General features: G+C 33.7%; 1 protein-coding gene across 1 annotated transcript in view; it reads right to left on the reverse strand.

Annotated features, from left to right (window-relative positions):
- Nucleotides 1–677: 677 nt before the first annotated feature.
- Nucleotides 678–22,189, reverse strand: part of LOC127735947 (zwei Ig domain protein zig-8-like) — a 64,123-nt gene continuing 42,611 nt past the window's right edge. Inside the window, exons 2-7 of the mRNA XM_052246401.1 lie at nt 16,024–16,157; nt 11,167–11,380; nt 6,885–6,920; nt 5,432–5,719; nt 4,599–4,622; nt 678–3,936 (exon numbers count right to left, since the gene is read on the reverse strand). Coding sequence (XP_052102361.1) covers nt 3,797–3,936; nt 4,599–4,622; nt 5,432–5,719; nt 6,885–6,920; nt 11,167–11,380; nt 16,024–16,157 — 836 coding nt within the window. The 3' untranslated portion in view covers nt 678–3,796. The remainder of the gene's footprint in view (nt 3,937–4,598; nt 4,623–5,431; nt 5,720–6,884; nt 6,921–11,166; nt 11,381–16,023; nt 16,158–22,189) is intronic.

Genomic DNA, 22,189 nt, shown 5'->3' on the forward strand with positions numbered 1-22,189 from the left:
GTGGTATGATTGCCAATGAGACAACTCTCCACAAGAGACCAAATGACACAGAAATTAACAACTATAGGTCACCGTACGGCCTTCAACAATGAGCAAAGCCCATACCGCACAGTCAGCTATAAAAGGCCCCGAAATGACAATGTAAAACAATTCAAACGAGAAAACTAACGGCCTAATTTATGTACAAAAAATGAACGAAAAACAAATATTTAACACATAAACAAACGACAACTACTGAATTACAGGCTCCTGACTTGGTATAGGCACATACATACATAATGTGGCGGGGTTAAACATGTTAGCGGGATCCCAACCCTCCCCTAACCTTGGACAGTGGTGTAACAGTACAACATAAGAACGAACTATAAAAATCAGTTGAAAGAGGCTTAACTCATCAGATGGATAAACATACAGATACTACAAATACAAGTGGATGTGGCCGGGTACTTGTACATCCTAACAACAAAAAGACACTAAGTACAGATCTGAGAGTAATGTTTGACTATCATGTGTCGGTTTTTTTAATTGGCCTAGTCATATATACTGTTCCTGTAGTCCATATTATTTTGTACGACACTATATCCTTTTAATAATAGGTTGGAATAACTTACAGGGATGTGGAGAAATACATGAGTGTTTGTCCTCGGTAGTGAAAGATACATACAAAGAAATTAAAATACATTTTTTTCTTTTATTTGTAGACAAGGAGGTATGATAAGATCTGGTCCCTGAAATTACAAATATAGCACAATTTTATCAAAATCATGTAACCTTTTTGGTCAACGAATTGTATCAAATTATTTGTGCACTGCGGTTTAGAAATTTCAGCAGTGCTGTCACTATGATGCCAAAACATGACAATTTTTAAGCTAATTTTTAGGCGAAATTAGATATGAGCCACAGCATTAACAAATATGATAATTTATCCATATAAACATATTTTTACAAGAAATCTTAGAGCAGAATAAGAATATCAAATTATCAAAAGCAAGATCTCAATAAAATGGCTATTTTGACAGTTTCTATCGTTTTTCAGTAAAATACAGAAGTAAAGAACCCCAAAATAATTTTTTTTAATAAAAACGATTTATTTGAAAAATACAAATACTGATATTTGACAGATCGAGTCTTTTGAACATCTGTACAATATTATTTATCAGATTTATAATAATCATTTTGCGAATTCAAGGGACCAAAACAGTTGCCATAGCATACCATCTCCTTTTTTACAATGAAAAATAAATATACAATATAAAGACATGATATAGAATCAACTTAACTGAGTAAAACAAAACAATATAACCAACAATATAACAACAACTAACTTAACTCGAAGACACCCATTATTTTCTATTTTATTTTAAGATGGATGATTTTTTTAGTGTTTTTATTGTATGTGTTGTAATGTTACGTATGTTAGAAAATAACTGAATCCTAAAAACATTTCCTGTACGTTGTTCTCCTTCCTAAACAGATATTTTAGCCGGTATCCATACTGCGTTTTCTATCTCTAACCAGGTTGTTAAGCCGGTATTCAATAATGTGTTTGGTTATTTTCTAAACGTAACCATGTATTTTTGTCTGTATCCATACCTTGCTTTATTTTGTTCTTACCCAACCAGGTAGCTTAACCGTTTTCACAATGCTTGTACTTTAGCCAAACCAGGAACTAGTTTTTCATACTGTTTGTGCTATAATCTAACAAGGAACCTTTAATCAACGTGTCTTTAGTTTACTAAAGGGTTTCTTTGATGATTTAGTTCACGTAAGTTTCACTGTTTTTTTTTTCTCTAAAAGTATTCACTATTTTAGGAAAGGAACTACAAAATGTACGTAATAGTCCTTTGTTAAATATCGTGAAATACTAAAATTTGTAATTAGATGTCAATGATTTTAAATTTTCAATATGTTTATTCCCTGAATCATAATAATTTTAATTGTTTCTTGTAAAAAAAAATTCTGGTTCTTAGCAAGCTCTGTATCTCTACGTATGCGTAGTAGTGCCACAAAGACTTTTTAAAAATATTTCTTCTTATACGTTTTTTTTTAAATATCGCAAACGAAATAACGCAAACATAAAAAATATGTTGTCTTATTTCTTATTTAAGTTTCAATCGGAGCAGCTGATACAAATGGAGGAGTCTGTATTTATCATATTTCTTCAATCTTTGCATTTATTGCAAAGGGAAATGCTGGAGTGTTTAGCATAATAATGAGCAGGAGAACATTACAAAGAAAATTGAGAAAAAATTGAAGTTGTACCGAAGAAAATTGAAAACCAACCCTGTTAATGTAGTCGAATTTCTATATATTTCCAAAGTAAGCGCTCTTATGAGCCTTGTGAAAGATTTGTCAGATCCGAACAAGCTATATATATACCCTCTTGAAATAAATGTACAAGATAAAGATTTTTTTTCAATCATTATTATATTTTACTAAAATAGTTACCTTACTAGATTGAAATTTAAAACCCCTTGATTTGTTTGTCGAATAATCTTTATCATATTCTGAGATTTAAACAAACGCTTTCTTACATTAAAACTTAAAAATTTTCATTCTAAATAATTTATTTTAAAACCGAATGATCGTTTTGTCTATTTGACTTAATCGTTTCACAATTGTATGATTTTTTTTTGCGCATCTCTACTTTGCCGTTTTCCGTAAAAAATCATGGACATTGCATTTTTTCCCTGCTTTTTTAGTTCCGTTATATATATACTATCAATTTATAGCAGTCTTTGAAAAACAGAGTAGCGAAAATCCGTATGTGATTTTTTTTTATTGTTTTTTCTGTCAGACATTTTGCACACAGTCCAAAGACAGAAAGATTTGAAAAAGGGAAAGTATCAAGCAGGAAATAGTATTAAAGGGAAAGTATCACGCAGGAAATAGTATTTCTATTTTTTAATAATCGGTAAAACTCTACACATACTTTAAACGATTTGAAAAAATAAAGATTTTTAAACTTCATATTCATATAAACATTTAAGATGTCGATATCCAATAATTTGTTTTAATACTTTTCTATAGAACAATTACAGAGATAGACATCACACATTTAACAAACTGAATATAAGTTTAACCATTGAACAGCTTCTAAAAAAATTGTTAAATGGCAATAAACTAGGCATCAAGTAAGGTTGTTGTTTTTTATTTTTTTCATTGTAACAGCTCGAATGAATAGATATCTCCATTCTGTTATTAAAGTATGTTATGTTTTTTACTAAGAAGACATGATTTTTGGGGACCATCTTTTGGTTTAATAAAAGCTTGAGGACTTTGAAGTCGATCACATCTTCCTCATAACATTAACAAAGTACAATGCATACAGCTACTGATAAATTACAATAAAAGTTACATCAACGACAAGAGATATATCGTAAAGCAACATTATAATAATTAAATGTCAATTTTTTTACAATTTCTGGTAAAAGAAATAAGGTTACACCAACATTTAGTTGAGTCACCCCGTATCTGATTAATTAGCAAGAACCCATAATGTTCAAAAATACTTTCTACAAAAGCCAGATTTTTATTTAGCTTAAGATATAAATTGCAAACTAATTTGTTATCAAGCTCTACGTATATCACATAAACATTAATTAGTAAATTTTATTACATCACGTGTATTTTGTTTGTTATTTGTTTTTGGTGTATATTAATAAGTCAAGTGTACTGCTCACTTTACTATTTTGATAACCGAGTTCTGTCCGTATGAACATTGTTTGTGATCTACAGAGTGTATGTATGTTGCTTGCATGGAAGCTTCAGACCAGAAGCCCATGTAAGGTGAATGTCAAGTGAAATTGTTTTTAATCAGCATAAACCACGTGATCATAATAACGTACATGATTGGAAAGTTGATAGAAACGCGTGATGAGGTATTACTTTTTTGACCGGATGTTGAGGATTCTTTCCCTAAAGATTCAGAAATAACTGAAAGAGAAAGAAAACACATATTATGTTAAATAACCAACATAGATTAATAATATAATAACAGATGAAAATGAAATTTTCGTCCTTTTGTATCTCATGTCAATTTTAATTGTATAATACTATAAGAAGATACCTGGGACTATTATACTAGTATAATAGTCCCAGAAGATACCAATAAAAACGCTCTCATTTGATTTTTGTTTTACAGGAATTATGTGTACACCATATATCCTTCTTTTCCTTTTCACATGCGCAGCTTCAATGTACGAAAACTAACAATACTTTTGCATATGGTAGGCTTCAAATCGGCCGTTAATTTAAAATTCGAATCATATTTACTAACTTGCTTATGTAAAACAAACGCAATCTATATATAAAATAAGTATATGATTAAGAGGAAATGTGGATGAAAACTTCGTTGGGGAGACAACTCGACAACGCAAATGAAATCGAAATAGCAACAATTAGGCGTATTTTTGTTTGATGCAAGCAAAGTCATGTAGTCTGTTGGCATTTAGAAGACACTTCAATATAATACTACACTGTCGATGTTAAAATATTTCATAACTCATGTCAAGACAAACATGGCAGTGACCATTAGTGGAATTACATGTAATGGTCATCAAATGAATGTTTAATGCAATAAAAATAACATTACATACCTCTTTTCTTATTATTTGTTTTCACTGAAATATAAAATAAACTAAAATTATTCTTTTTCAAACATTTAAAACATATCATACATGTGTATGGTAGATATCGTCTAACAACACTGATGTTTTTTTCTAATAAAATATCTCATGTTATGGGACTGTTCTACAATGTATATACATTTCCAATTTCATGCGGCTGTTTATTAAATATCAATGATGGAGTCGTTTATATATCAATGAACTGTACTGATAGTTTTTTAAAGAAATTTCTGCTTTTATGTAAGAAAGAGGTTCGATACTGAAAAACACCGGTTTATCTTACAGTTTTATTTGACAAGGTGTACCGATTAAGGATTCTAATGTTTGTCTTGTAAGTGCCTACGATTAATTAAACTCTTATCCTCCATCTATGTCTTAAATATTGAAATATCATTACTGTTAAAAATAAATCATAAGATCTCAGTAGCATGCCTGAAATGACACCTGAATGCTGGTAGTTAAATCATAGGTTCTCAGTAGCATGCCTAAAATGACACCAGAGTGCTGGTACAAGGTTTTAATTTAAATTACTTCAGACATAATCATAAAGTGCTTCTTTAACAAATATGCAGAACTACTAATACATAAAAAGTTCGCTACAAATGATAAAAACAAAGGATAAAAAAAAGTTTTAACAAAAAAAGTTCTACAAAACACATTTAGCAGGATATCTTTGGAAATTTCATCACTAAGCCTAGAAGACCTTTCTACACAATCTCAGGAAGTTCTCCAGAAGTCCGAAAACAACCGGTATATTGTACTCGTCAACTAAAATGTATTTCTGTCTTGTAAATACAACTCACCATCGCTGAGAACCGTAATTCTGTATTCCTTTACATATTTATCTGCAGATCTACAAGTATATGTACCGGAACTAGACATGGTGGCCTTCTTTATTTGCAGTGTACTGTGTATTGTCTTTGAAACACTTGAAAATCTGTCCTTAATTGAAATTCCTTCTGCAATACTTGATTGTAACAAATACCCATCAAAGAACCAATCAATGCTAGCCACTCCAATGTAGGTGGCGCTGCATTTTATTACCAAAGTATCACCTACATGCGTCAGGTCAGGACCTGATATCGATATAACTGAAGAAAAGAAAATGATTGACATAAAAGTAATAAGATGTGGTAAATTTATTATAAGTTCAAAATCTACAATTTTTAACCTGCTCACACCGAATACATTAGCCTTATCAAATAATAAAAGCATTCTCGATATACATGTGCATGTGTTTATTCATCATACCATTCTCATAAGTATTCGCCTGTCCTAAGCCAGGTTCTTGTTCAGTTGCTTAGTTCAATGTTGATTATTTTTGCTATTCAGGGTTCTTTCATAGCTTACAGTATGGGTTTTGCTTAATATCATCGAGGTCCGTACTTGTTTACATTTTCTTTCCATGTTATTTGGTCGATAGTTGCCTCATTGCCAATACCATATTTATATATGAATGTGGCTATAGGACAATTGTTCAGCTCAATGGAATATTGATATTGTGAATATTTTCTGAAGGGCCGGGGTACTTTCATTGTTAGTAGATTTTTGTTGTTGAAACAATAGTGCACAAGAAACAAACATTTATTTTGGAAGTTCTTGATTAAACATATAGTTACCTCAAAACGCTTCTTTTACGGTTATAAATCGTAATATATACGATATTCCAAATGCTCTTTTCAAACTATATTCAATAATGATTGGCAAAAGATCTTCATTGTTCCGAGACATCCATAATAAAAATCAATTAATTGTTATTTTCGGAGATAGAGTTACGCATTATTTGACCAACTGCCCCCTCTAATATCAGATTCGTTCTCTTACTGTTATTTGCTTTTAATGCCTACTATGTATTCATTGAGACCAAAACATACACAGTGCAACATATTTTTGTAATGTCTGGAGATATATTTAGACGACTTTGGTTTAATTGAAGACCGCACATTGACCTCACAATGTATGTTTTAGTTTACTTGTATTTTGTTGGTACAGCATTGACCTATAACCTATTTTTTCTGGTTACATTGCTATAGCATCTTTATAAAAACTGCGTGGATAAATTGAGTGATTGAAATCAGTTTATGTCACACAGGATCTGCTAGCCCTTTTGAATCACCTGAGATCACCCCAGATTTTTTGTGGTTTGTTTTGATCGCTCAGTCTATGGTATCTTTCGCCTCTCTTTATTTTACTTTTAAAAGTCATTATAATACGTAGATGTCTTCTCAGAGCAGTAAGATTATATGTAACATTTACCTGGTGGAGGTTCTGTCTTGTCTTCTTTTGGACGAGCTGAAACGAAGGAAGAATTATAAGAAAAGGCAAATTACTGTTACGTATCGTTAAGGAACAATATTTAATACAAAAAAAAGACAGACTATTATTCATATATAAGATATAAAATATGGGGATGTGGTATGATTAACACAGAGACAAATACACAACAGAGTCCCAAATGAAGCGTATTTAGTTAACCTGGCATAGGTAATCGTACGGTCATCAACAATGAACAAAACACATACCATGTAGTCAGCTATAAAAGGACCCGACAAAACGAAATGTGAAGTTTTAAAAACTTAGAACTGCCTTCTCTTATCTGTAATAATGAACTTATATTGGATCGTGATGATTGCATGTTCTCATTGGACTGTATATACTTGTATAATTGATTTTTATAGTTTGTTCTTATGTTGTACTGTTAAACCACTGTCCCAGGTTAGGGTTGGCGCCTTCAAACTAGTTTAACCCCACCACATTCTGTATGTGCCTGTCCCAAGTCAGGAACCTGTAATTCATTATTTTATACATAAATTAGGCCGTTAGATTTCTCGTTTAAATGGTTTTGCATTTGTCTTTTCGGAGCCTTTTATAGCTGACTATGCGGTATGGGCTTTGCTCATTGTTGAAGGCCGTACGGTGACCTATAGTTGTTAATTTCTGTGTCATTTGGTCTATTGTGGAGAGTTGTCTCATTGGCAATCATACCACATCTTCTTTTTATATTTGTTGCTTTACAATGAATGTCGGAGAAAGGATGGTTGGGAAGAAGAAAAAAAAAACTTTTTAAGTTGGCCCGAAAAGAAAGTTAAATCGATGTTGGTTGCTGTCTAACTCGTTGCAATGTTCTTTGTTTTCTATTTCTTATTAATTTCAAAACTGCCGTAAATAGTTTTTTTCCCCGTGAACATGACAGTATGCAATATACAGTTTTTATCAGTGTATGATTAAAAAACAAAAGTCATTAGCTAGCAATATACCAGCAATGCAACCTCTCATAAAAGTCTAATGCAGTATTCAAATAATTTAAATGTTTTAATGATTACATTTTAATTATTTTATTTTGAAAACAAATGTTATTTCTATTATTAATCCTACATGTTAATATACGGAACGTTTTCCAACATATAAGCAGCAGCAAATTTTGGATTAAAAAGTCTGAAGTATCAAATTTGCTTATTTTTTGTATAACTATTTTATTCTTAAGATAATAGAATAATTTTTTCTAAAAAAATGCTACATTATAAAATGATCATCCTAATGTTCACTTGCATAATACAGTTCTTCTTTTAACTGAACTGTGCCAGAACAAATATCGAGTTTCTCTACAAAATCAGATACTTGTAACTGATAAAATTGGTGTGAAGTACTATTTTCACCAACACAATCCCTCACTTTGTACCATTCGTTTAATTATATTCTAAAAGCAAGGTACAGTACATAATTTCTATCAAGATCGAATAGTCTCTTAAATCACTTCAGCAATTGCTATCAAACAATCACAAGATCATCTTCTTGTGAAGATGTGTTTTATAGCGAACAAATGAACCATAAAACATTTGATAAACTTCTACCAACCTATGAAGTACAGCACGTTTGATTTTGTAAGAAATTCCTTCGATAAGAATTCAGTTAAGTGATAAGCTTTGCTTTGTCATTATTCCTCCCACTATTGTGATAAAGTGTCGTTTGAGAAATAAAACGGTCCTTCTAACAAAAATATATCAATATAGTTAAGTTAACATCAATGACACAGCAATCCGAGGACGACACAATCTCACCGAAGTAAGAGATCTAGGTGAACATGAGGCGTGAGTAACGCCATACTTCTGTTACAGTGCCATGCATTTAATTATAATGTGAACATGGGGAGCGAGTAACTTTATACTGTTGTTACAGTGACATTTAATACAGTTTTCAGTATAAAGATATAACAAAAATACCGAACTCCAAAGCAAATTCAAAAAGGGAAAGTCCATAACAAGTGTAATACAACTGCCCTATTCCTGACTTGGTACACGCATTTTCCGAAGAAAATGGTTGGTTAAACTTGGTTTTATAGCTAGAAAAACCTCCTACTTGTATGACTGTTGTTTATAGTTTCGTTTTATTGATTTAATGTGACACTATCATAGTATTGTCTAACCTATAAACAGGAAGACATATTGGTCATTATATAGATGCGTGATTTTGTTCATTGTCGTATTTATTTTTGTTTTTGGAACTGTATCTTTTTTTAAATATTCTTATTTCTAAGATATTTCTATTTATTCTGAAGCTTCAGTTATATCGTAAGAAATGTATTTCCATTTCAAATTTGACGCCTGGGCTCAATGCAGAAAGAGATATCCAAAACTGAAAGGTGAAATAGATGTAATCTCCGTGTTATTTCTCGGCGGATATATAATCCCCGTGTTATTGCTCGGTGGATATATAATCCCCGTGTTATTGCTCGGTGGATATATCATCCCCGTGTAATTGCTCGACGCATATATAATCCCCATGTTTTTTCTCGGCGGATATATAATCCCCGTGTTGTTTTCGACGAATATATAATCACCGTGTTATTGCCCGGCGGATATAAAATCCCCGTGTTGTTGTTCGGCGGGTATATAATCTTTCGAGTTTTTCTCGCCGAATATATAATCCAGGTGTTATTTCTTAGCGGATATATAATCCCCTTGTTATTTCTCGGCGGATATATTATCCCCGTGTTATTGCTCGGCTGGGCGGATATATAATCTCCGTGTTATTGTTCGGTGAATATATAGTCCCCTTATTATTGTTCATATAATCCCCGTGTTATTGCTCTGTTCGGTAGATATATATCCCCATGTCATTGCTCTGCTCAGTGGATATATAATCCCCGTGTAATTGCTCGACGGATATATATATAATCCCCATGTTATTACTCGGTGGATATATAATCCCTGTGTAGTTGCTCGGCGGATCTATAATCTCCGTGTTATTGCTCTGAGGATTTGTAATCCCCGTGTTATTTTCGGCGGATATATAATCCCCGTGGTATTTCTCAGCGGATATGATCCCCATGTAATTGCTCGGCGGATACATAATCTCCTTATCATTGCTCTGCACGTTGGATATATGATCCCCGTGTTATTGCTCTTCTCGTTGGATAAGTAATCCCCGTGTTATTGCTTGGCGGATATATAATCCCCGTGTTATTGTTCGGCGGATATATAATCCTCCGTGTTTTTTTCTCGGCGGATATATAATCCCGGTGTTATTTCTCGGGGACATATAATCCTGGTGTTATTTCTTGGCGGATTTATAATCCCCGTGTTATTTTTCGGCGGATATATTATCCCAGTGTTATTGCTCTGCTCGATGGATATATAATCCCCGTGTTATTGTTAGGCGGACATATAACCCCCGTATAATTGCACGGCGGATATATTATCTCTGTTATATTGCTCTGCTCGGTAGATATATATCCCCATGTTATTGCTTTGCTCGGTGGATATATAATCCCCGTGTTATTGCTCTGCTCAGTGGATATCATTCTCGTGTTATTGCTCGACGGATATGTAATCCCCGTGTTATTACTCATCGAATATATAAGCCCCGTGTTATTGTTAGGCGAATATATAATCCTCTTATTATTGTTCAACGGACATATTATCCCGTGTAATTGCTCGGCGGATATATTATCTCCGTTTTATTTCTCTGCTTGGTAGATATATATCCCCATGTTATTGCTTTGCTCGGTGGATATATAATCCCTGTTTTATTGCTCTGCTCGGTGGATATCATCTCGTATTATTGCGCAGCGGATATATAATCCCTGTGTTATTTTTCTGCGAATATATAAGCCCCGTATTACATTTCGGCGGATATATAATCCCCGTGTTATTGCTCTGCTCGGCGGATATATTATCCCCGTATTATTGCTCGACGGATATGTAATCCCCATGTTATTACTCCGCAGATATATAATCCCTGTGTTATTATTAACGGATAATTCAGTAAAACCTCACTAGGGTGAAAAAGGAATGTAAATAATTACAAAAATCAGACACATGGTCTCTTTTAATGTATGTACGCAGTCAGAACCCCAAGCAATTCAAGCGTGACCTCACGTTGCATAGACACTCTGACGGACAGAATATGTCAGCAACTCGTGACGACGATATTATTGCAGCATTTTTAACGTTACCAAAATGCAGATTTTTGTCATGTCGACAGCAAATATTTCATTTCAAGTGAAAGACATTCAAGAAATCACGGAGTGCAAACTTACCTTTTACTCTAAGAAATATATGTTGTCGTATATTTTTATCTTTTGAAGGAACCTGGCATTCATATGTCCCTGTATCTCCAAATGTCAAATCTTTTATGCTCAAATCCCAGTTGTTTCGTTCTGAATTATGGTCTACGGAGAATCGATCATCTTGTGTGAATATGGTTTCACCGATGGTTATAGGACTTTCCTCAGGAAGTTTACGCCAAGAAACCTGAAAGAATAAATGTTCTAAACTGAACTTTTTTTATTGTGTGTTCTTGCCTGTATCTTACTTTATTCATTTATCAAGATAAACAGGTTGTTAAAGTACCGAAACAACTAGTTGGACCCAGTAACTTTAAGTTAGTATCCACCGGCCAATAACACGGGGATTATATATATGTTATAGACTGGACCCAGTAACTTTAAGTCAGTATCCACCAAGCAATAACACAGGGATTATATATATGTTATAGACTGGACCCAGTCAATTTAAGTCAGTATCCACCAAGCAATAACACGGGGATTATATATATGTTATAGACTGGACCCAGTAGCTTTAAGTTAGTATCCACCAAACAATAACACGGGGATTATATATATGTTATAGACTGGACCCAGTAACTTTAAGTTAGTATCCACCGAGCAATAACACGGGGATTATATATATATGTTATAGACTGGACCCAGTAACTTTAAGTTAGTATCCGCCAAGCAATAACACGGGGATTATATATATATGTTATAGACTGGACCCAGTAACTTTAAGTCAGTATCCACCGAGCAATAACACGGGGAATATATATATGTTATAGACTGGACCCAGTTACTTTAAGTTAGTATCCGCCAAGCAATAACACGGGGGATTATATATATATATGTTATAGACTGGACCCAGTAACTTTAAGTTAGTATCCATCAAGCAACAACACGGGGATTATATATATATGTTATAGACTGGACCCAGTAACTTTAAGTCAGTATCCACCAAGCAATAACACGGGGATTATATATATGTTATAGACTGGACCCAGTAACTTTAAGTTGGTATCCGCCAAGCAATACCACGGGGATATATATATATATGTTATAGACTGGACCCAGTAACTTTAAGTTAGTATCCACCAAGCAATAACACGGGGATTATATATATATGTTATAGACTGGACCCAGTAACTTTAAGTTAGTATCCAACAAGCAATAACACGGGGATTATATATACAACTGTATGTTATAGACTGGACCCAGTAACTTTAAGTAAGTATCCACCGAGCAATAACACGGAGATTATATATATGTTATAGACTGGACCCAGTAACTTTAAGTTAATATCCACCAAGCAATACCACGGGGATTATATATATGTTATAGACTGGACCCAGTAACTTTAAGCTAGTATCCATCGAGCAATAACACGGGGATTATATATATGTTATAGACTAGATCCAGTAACTTTAAGTTAGTATCCACCGAGCAATAACACAGGGATTATATATATGTTATAGACTGGACCCAGTAATTTTAAGTCAGTATCCACCAAGCAATAACACGGGGATTATATATATGTTATAGACTGGACCCAGTAACTTTGGGTCAGTATCCACCAAGCAATACCACGGGGATTATATATATGTTATAGACTGGACCCAGTAACTTTAAGTTAGTATCCACCAAGCAATAATACGGGGATTATATATATGTTATAAACTGGACCCAGTAACTTTGAGTCAGTATCCGCCAATCAACAACACGGGGATTATTTATATGTTATAGACCAAAGTTGTAGACAGAATGTTGCTTTCGGCTTCATTTTGTGTCATAATTACTGTGTCAATTAAATGGCGTGGACTCGGTTAGCGGATATGAAAAAAAAAATAATCAATGCTATTTAGTTTTTGCGTATTTTCAGTCTATTTGTATAAACTTATTAGCGTTGACATCAAATTTTTTATTTTTTTATATCTAGCAATGTGTAGTATACTATATCCATTTCTGTACACATAAGTTCCGTACACTCCAAAAGCTCAGTGTGCTCAATTAATTATTCTGAATACAATGTGGCGTTTCATATAGACGTTCAGTTCCGTATTTGTATGTCAAACTTTCTCTCTTGGGTATAATTATATATACTGTCACATATGGTATGTAACACGATAGAACTATTCAATCAAAAGATATGACAAACAGTCACCGGCTTATTTAAGAAAGTTTTATTTTCTATTAAAACAACTCTTAAAGACCAAAAGACAAAGCTGTGAACAATTCCAAGTATGTTCTATTTTTTTTTTCTGATTCAAGAAAGAGGACCATTAAAAAGAGATTTAAACAGACTCCCAAGTCCTTTCAGCGTTTTTAATACGATACAACATTTTTGATTCACATTTTTTTGTCACAAAATTCAATGATGACACGAAAAAAGAAACTAAAGTGACGTCTTCTTCTTTCTTTCGTTAGAAAAATGGTCCAAGATGACACGATAAGAAGATGGAAAACTGTGATCGCCAAAAGATTGACGACTGTTTCTTTCTTGGTCTCCTCAAATAGAATGATTTGAAAGAGAAAGATACATCATAATCGAACAAAAGAGAAATATAAACCATATTCGAACAACAGAGAAATATAAAATATAAATCATATTCGAACAAAAGAGAATGTCAAGCCATACTCGAACAAAAGAGAAAGATAAACCATATTCGAATAAAAGAGAAAGACGAACCATATTCGAATAAAAGAGAAAGATAACCCATATTCGAACAAAAGAGAAAGATACACCATATTCGAATAAAAGAGAAAGATAAACCAAATTCGAACAAAAGAGAAAGATAAACCATATTCCATAAGCTTTAAATACTTGGAGGTTTTTTTGGTAGAAATAATGAGATATATAATGATTGACACGGAAATACTACAAAATGTATCCATTATAGACAAAAAGAGAACGATGTTAACAAGAACAGGTCGCCGTAAAAACTATACCATATGGTAAACTTTAAATACCCTCCCCCTTGACGTTTTTATTTTTTGTTAATTTCAAATTACCAACAAGCATAATTTGTCAATATTAATGCTGTAAATGTCCATCTCATTTAGTAAATGAAATGGACTGAAAACAAATTTAACTTAATGACAAATGACAATTTCTCAGGAATCATAAAAAAATTACAAGCTAACATATGATAGTCTCATTATTGTAGCCGTCTGGATGTCTCCCCGTATCGTGTCAATTTCTATAGTGTAAATTTACATTGCAGTCACACTCTGTGTTTTAGTAATGAACATCGATTACATGTCATCACCATACACATTTTAATTATTAAGGAAATCCGGGAAAACTACAAAACTACATCAGAAGTACAGATGCTCTCGTGTCAGAATTATACCATAGATATTTGAAACTATGTATAATTATGTTCTTCTTTACTTGCAAAATATTGAACAATAAACGTTGATATATATCGTTTTGGCTTTGTGGTTTTGTGAAACCAATAATTAGAACATTGCATTAGTAATTGTAACTCGAAAACCATAATTAAACGTTTAAAACACTAAGGTTTTCTACTTCTTAATATAGATTGCAGTAGTCAGATTTATTGCAACTTTTTGGAGTTTTGTGGTTTTCCCTGTTCTTCGTTATTGATTTGTTTTCCAACTATTTTGATTCGAGCTCCTCTGAAGAGTCTTATGCAGATCAATTGTGCACATCTGGTGTATTTGATCAAGATATAAAATTCAAGTTATATTTGATGATGACGATGTATTGGTGTTTAACTTCCAGTGGCGAATATAACATGCATAACAAGGCGAGAATATGTTAATGTGATTTGAAAATGAACCCCATTTTATACTGAACCAAATTTTCTTACTCGCTAGTTCACAAATGTACAATCTGTAGGACAACAGATCATCCTACCGAGATCCACTGAGTTCGAGCCGACCAATCTTTGCTCTTACTCTTAAGTGTCGCGTGCTTATCGCAGGCTGAGCAGTAAATACCAATTTTTATGTCATTGGGTCCATCCGGTAGGGGATAGAGCCCATGACCTCCCACACTCGAGGCGAGCACGCTACCACGAAAGCATCGAGGGGGGTTTAGTATATTTGATAAGTTTGTACTAACACTTGATAAGTAAGACAATTGATTTTCTAGATATTTCCTGTATTTCTTTTTATTTACTATCAATATCATAGCATAAAACTGTACTCAAAAATCGAAACACCATATTGAAATTATGGATTTTTTTTCGTGGAAATACACGTATGTGTTATATTTGACTTGATGACCAGCTAATTTGACGCATTTTTTTAATATAAAATAAGTATAATGCCCTATACTGAGAGTTGAGGATAGTTTTCGACTTATATTACACATATGCATTCATATCGGCAAACCCATTAATAACGATTAAAACTTCTTTACTCCTTCAGCATAAAAACGATAAATATGAATGGATACTATAAAATAAACATGAAATTATTTTTTTGGGGGGTTGGGTTGGAACAAAAAACTTGGTCATATTTGGACTTTCTCGTGAAATAAATGGACAGTTTAGAAGGGTTAGAAAGTCTAGCCTCAAATTCGTCTTCAATAATCCTTGTGTACTACAAACAAATGATGCTGTGTTTTTTTTCCTAGAAGGCTGACACCCTCTCTATCGAGACATGGGTTACTTATTTTATGCCACATAATGACAGACTCCCCACAGTCGGATGAACTGGGTCAATTTTCTATACCCGGAGTTCCCTCATGAGTTCCTTGTATAAACCTGATAGATACGAACACCGTAAGTCATGTGTTCAGTAACTATCGTCAATTATAAAACATGTCACTGTGTTAATATCATGTGCTCCATCATTAGTGACTGAAGTCTGACTTACGTGTCTGGCACCTAGGTTTTCAATCACACATGACAAATTAGCAGTGGCGCCAACGTAAAAACTTATGTTCCCTGAGGCTGACTTAAATCTGGGTGTTTGGTGTCTTCTTCTGTAACCGTAGTCTGTGTTACGACCTGTAAAAAATAATTTGATTACTTTCAGGTCTTAGGTCATTTATTTTTGGTCTTCTATATATTGCACGAAGGCAATCTATCTGCTATAAATGTTTTAAAATTTCAGATCTATCAAAATCTACAAATATTGCCAACTAAACAATACTTATGCATTCACAATTTAAAATTCCTATAACATGAAGTCATATATAGAACAAAATATATACTAGTATATAATCAATGTTTGCTTTGGTGTGTTAATCCATAAAATTGATATGCGAATTTCAAATACTGTAATGTATTTTCATATTTATTCCAGTTCAGTAGGTTCGATATGATAAAACAAGAGGCTCTCAAAAGCCTGAATCGCTCACCTGTAATTTTTTGCTTAAATCTTTCATCAATGATTATTTTTGCTTTTCAATATATATCTATGAGTGGCTTAAAAATGCCATTCAAATGTTCTTTGTATCTGTCATATTTTCTTTAAAAGCAAAAAAAGGCATTTTACCTCTATGTTCCATTTTAGCCATAGTAGCTATGTTTCTTGACGTACACGAAAAAAAAAAATACAAAATTTATACTAGATACTCTGAAACTCATTCAGCCCAAGTTTGGCTGAAATTGATTCAGCAGTTTCAAAGGAGAAGATTTTTTATAAGAAATCTAGATAAACAAATTGTGAAAAATTGTCTTTAAAGGGCAATAACTCCTTAATGGGTCAATAAACAATTTGGTCATATAAACTTGTTTGTAGATCTTACTTTGCTGTTTACATTTTTGCTGTTTATAGTTTATCTTTATGTATAATAATATTCAAGATAATAACCGAAAACTGCAAAATTTCCTTAAAATCATCAATTCAGGGGCAATAACCTAAAAATCAGATACCTGATTTGACTGATAATTTCAGGGCAGGTAGAACTTGACCTAATGAATACTTTAATTTCTTGTCTGCTTTACTTTTTGAGATATAAGTCAAAAACTGCATTTTACCCTATGTTCTATTTTTAGCCATGGTGGCCATGTTTTCTGAGGAGACAGAAAATAAAACACAAACTTTATTCTAGATAACCTAAGAATCATTCAGCTTAAGTTTGGTTCAATTTGGTTCAGTATTTTTAAAGGAGAAGATTTTTTAAAGTTAGAAAACATGATAAACAAATTGTAAAAAAAAAACTGTCTTTAAAGGGCAATTACTCCTTAAGGAGTCAATTGATAATTTTGGTCATTTTAACTTATTTGTAGATCTTACTTTGCTGAACATTTTTGCAGTTTACAGATTATCATTATCTATAATAATATTCAAGATAATAACGAAAAACTGCAAAATTTCCTTAAAATTACCAATTTAGTGGCAGCAACCCAACAATGGGTTATTAGATTCATCTGAAAATTTCAGGGCTGATAGAACTTGACCTAATGAACATTTTACCCCTTCAGATTTGCTCTTAATGCTTTAGTTTTTGAAATATAAGCCAAAAACTGTATTTTACCCCTATGTTCTATTTTTAGCCATGGCGGCCATGTTTTTTGACGAAACAGAAAATAAAACACAAACTTTATTCTAGATAACCTAAGACTCATTAGTTTACTGTAGTTTCAGAGGAGAAGATCTTTGAAATAGTTTACACCGGACGGACGACGGACGACGACGGACGCAAAGTGATGGCAAAAGCTCACAGTTCCTTTTGGAACGGTGAGCTAAAAAGATAAACGTCGTATCTTCAATTAGACAGAAATCCAACGATTAAATGGTATTTTATGGTAAACATGTATTCTTCAACTAAAAACGGGTGTCTTTGTAAAATGACCAGGTCTAAATCGTATCTAGTCTAAAAGTTGGTAAATGTATTCATTAAATATTTTCGATACTGATTTACTCTGTTCAATGTCGTTTTGTGCAAGATTTGGTATTTCAATATGACCCTTTTGCATAAAGAGAGCGTGACAATCTCCAAACAGGAGACATCTGGAAGAGGAGAATGGGTAACTCTCCAAACATGAGACATCTGTGAAGAGAGTGCAAAAGAAACTCTCCCAACACAAAGCATTGATAACAAAGCGTGACACTCCAAAAACACGAAACATTGGTGAAGAAAGCATGAAACTCCCAACACGAGACATTGGTGAAGAGAACGCGAAACTGCCAACACGAAGCATTAATAAGATAGCGTGACACTCTTCAAACACGAGACATCGACGAAAAGAGCGTAACACTCTACCAACATGAGATATCGGTGAAGAGAGTTTGAAACAACTATCCCAGAACGAGACGCCAGTGAAGGCAGCGTGGCACATCCTTATACGAGACATTGGTGAAGAGAGCGTAAAATATTCCCAACATGAGACATCAATGAAGTGAGCGTAGCACTTCCCAACTTGAGAGTTCATTGAAGAGAGTTTGGCACTTTCCCAACGCGAAACATCGATGAAGTGAGCGTAGCACTTTCCAACATGAGAGATCGGCGAAGAGAGCATGTCATTTTCGCAACACGAGACATCGGTAAAATGAATGTGGCACCTTCCTAAAACAAACCAACGGTTTTATATGTCCGTAGAATTGCGTTTGAGTATATAAGTAAATATAATCCAACGCAATCATAGGTTTGAACGTTGTTTTCAATTTAGACTTGTTTATATTTTTTCGTTTGGGCTTGTATTATATTTGCCTTCAGGTTTATATGACCCGTTCATCCTATTTCGACTCTTCAAAATTCAAGAGTCTATCCTAAATTGAGGTAAATTATATGGCCTTCCAAATACTGTTTCGATTCCTAACATCACTGAAGAGACATTAATTGTCGAAATCCGGATATGGTGTACTAATTTTTGCACCTTTTGTTTGCGGTATACCATCTTTTCCGCAAGTTTATTGTTTTCTGTTTGGTATTATTTTGTAACATCTGGTGATCCGTTTATTTGGCAATCGCCAATGGCAGTCAGCAGGGTTTAAGAACATCCGTTGTTCGACCTGCTTGTCAAATGCGTTTTGTTAGAATATAATTTTTCACTTTTTTGGTCTTTTGGAAAATGTTGTGTGTGCTGTATTTAGACCCCTCTACCAAGAAATTTGTTTTGCATGCACACGTATAAAAATTGCGGTTTTTATCCAATGCAATCATAGGTTTGAACTTTGTTTTCAATTTAGACTTATATGTATATATAATGATATACAATGAAACGTATATTGGAGTGAAGATATTACACAAAGTACTGTGAACCTTCTAGCAGATATAGAGAAACAAAACGTCTTTGAATATCAATTAAAATATGTTTTCACGTCTTACAGATGTAAATAATTCCAATTCTGGGAATGTGCTTTGATATAACCAGCAATAACAATATATAACTAGTTGATTAACAAGAGCAGAAACATTGTTAAATCTTTACAAGTGATACATAGAAATGATTTAGTGTAAAAAGTCTAATAATAAACCTTTTAATAAAACAATTATTGAACTAATGGTTTCGAAACTGGATTCCCTCCAGAAATTATTCCGTTTCATTCTAGAACTGATGTTATATAACAACCCACAATGTTTTTACCAACTAGAAAAACAATTGTCCACTATCGAAAGAGGGAAGAAAGTACACTGACTGTTGATAGAAAGCACCAAGAGAGGTAAATGACTGTCGAGCTAAAGTCACATTAAGAGGGAGATAAACGGATTGTCGAGAGAAAACATGTAAAATGACTGTCGAGATAAAATAACCATAAACGGAAGGTATATTGGCCATTGGGAGAAAGTCACAACACGAGGGAAGTAAAACGACTGTTGAAATCTATAAAGCCACAACAAGAGGGAGGTTAACTGCCTGTTGGGAGAAAGCCGTAACAAGAAAGAGAGGTAAACCGACCATCTAAAGAAAACCCCCACAAAAGTAAGATTTGATGACTGTAGAGATAAAGCTACCACGAAGCAGAGGCAAACTGACTGTCGAGATGAATCCTTCACAAGAGGGAAGTAAAGACTATCGGAATAAAGTAATAACAAAAGGGAGGTATAATGATTGTCGAGAAGTAACTACAACAAACAGGAGGTAAACAAACTGTCGCTAGATAGCCCCACTAGATGGAGTTTAAATATAAAAATAAGGAGTTATGGTATGATTGCCAATGAGACAACTGTCCACCCAGGTTCAAATGAAGTGGATGTAAGCAATTATAGGCAACCGTACGGTCTTCAACAATGAGAAAAACCTGTCGAGATGAAACCAAAACAAATAGGAAGTAAAATGACATACGTATTAAACCCCACCCAAAAGGGAGATGAAATGACTGTCGAGATAAATCCACAGCCAATGGGAAGTAAAATGACTATCGAGAGAACCCCCCTTTAAGAGGGAAGTAATGGCTGTCGAGATAAGTCCACAAACGGAAGTAAAATTACTATCGAGAGAACCCCCTCCGAGAGGGAGGTCATGGCTGTCAGAATAAAAAACCCACAAGAGAGGGGTAAATTGAAGTTCGAGAGAAAGCCCCCGCAAGAGGCAGGTACAATTACTGTCGAGAAAAAGCCACAACAACAGCAAGGTAAAATGACTGCCGAATAAAGCGACAAGAGGGGGAGGTAAACTGACTGTCAAGCGAAACCCCCAATCAAGAGGAATATTAGTTGACTTTCGAAATAAAGCCACCACAAGAGTGAGGTCAAACGATTGTCGAAATAAAGCCACAACAAGAAGGAGGTAAAATGGCTGTCGAGTAAAAGCCCCCACACGGAAGATTAAATTACCGTCGAGAGAAAGTCACCACAATATTGATATACAAACTTATTTTGTTTATGGTTCAGAACAACACTAAACATGGCAATACAATTTATAAGTGTTTGTCTTACGAAATTATGCGTGGTACAGCAGACAATTTACGAACCATATAATTAAACTTAAAGAAATTCTGAACTATATTATTTCGACCTTTTTGAAAACGTTTATTAGGTGCTCGATATTATGCAACGCCAATGAAAAATTGATAGTGTGTTCACATATATGTCAATATTTTGACGATAATTGATATACTGTTATCGATATATGTCTGTTTTATCGATAGAAAACGTGTTGATGAAGTGCTAATTGATGTAGATACGTTGATCCTTTAATTAGGTTTTTAGGAATTTGAAAATGACAAGAAAAACTTGTTTTAAACATCTTCTAGTGTAGGTGGAGATACGAGAAAAAAAAATTTGAAGGTGGGTAACATTGTTCCGAGCATAATCTGTTGTTAACTTTTCTTTTCTCCAAAACACACATCTGCATAAAAAGATATGAACAAAACAAGTGCATCTATATTAATTATACCAAACAAGAAAATACATCTACCAAATAAGGACACCCATATACCATACAAGGACATCAATGTACCTAATAAAGACATAAATTTATCATACAAGGACATCCATTTACCATAGAAGGACATCCATTTATCATGCAAGGACATTCAAGTATCAAATATATATAAGGACACATCTAAACCATACAAGCACTTCCATTTACAAGCTAAGGACATCCATTTACCATGCAAACAAGGACATCCATTTACCATGCAAACCATGCAAACAAGGACATCCATTTACCATGCAAACAAGATCATCCATTTACCATGCAAACAAGATCATCCATTTACCATGCAAACAAGGACATCCATTTACCATGCAAACAAGATCATCCATTTACCATGCAAACCATGCAAACAAGGACATCCATTTACCATGCAAACAAGATCATCCATTTACCATGCAAACAAGATCATCCATTTACCATGCAAACAAGGACATCCATTTACCATGCAAACAAGATCATCCATTTACCATGCAAACAAGATCATCCATTTACCATGCAAACAAGGACATCCATTTACCATGCAAACAAGATCATCCATTTACCATGCAAACAAGATCATCCATTTACCATGCAAACCATGCAAACAAGGACATCCATTTACCATGCAAACAAGATCATCCATTTACCATGCAAACAAGGACATCCATTTACCATGCAAACAAGGACATCCATTTACCAACGAAGGACATCTATTTACCATGCAAACAAGG

Source organism: Mytilus californianus, unplaced genomic scaffold (assembly GCF_021869535.1).
Source record: "Mytilus californianus isolate M0D057914Y unplaced genomic scaffold, xbMytCali1.0.p SCAF_3, whole genome shotgun sequence".
In the NCBI taxonomy this organism is placed as follows: domain Eukaryota; kingdom Metazoa; phylum Mollusca; class Bivalvia; order Mytilida; family Mytilidae; genus Mytilus; species Mytilus californianus.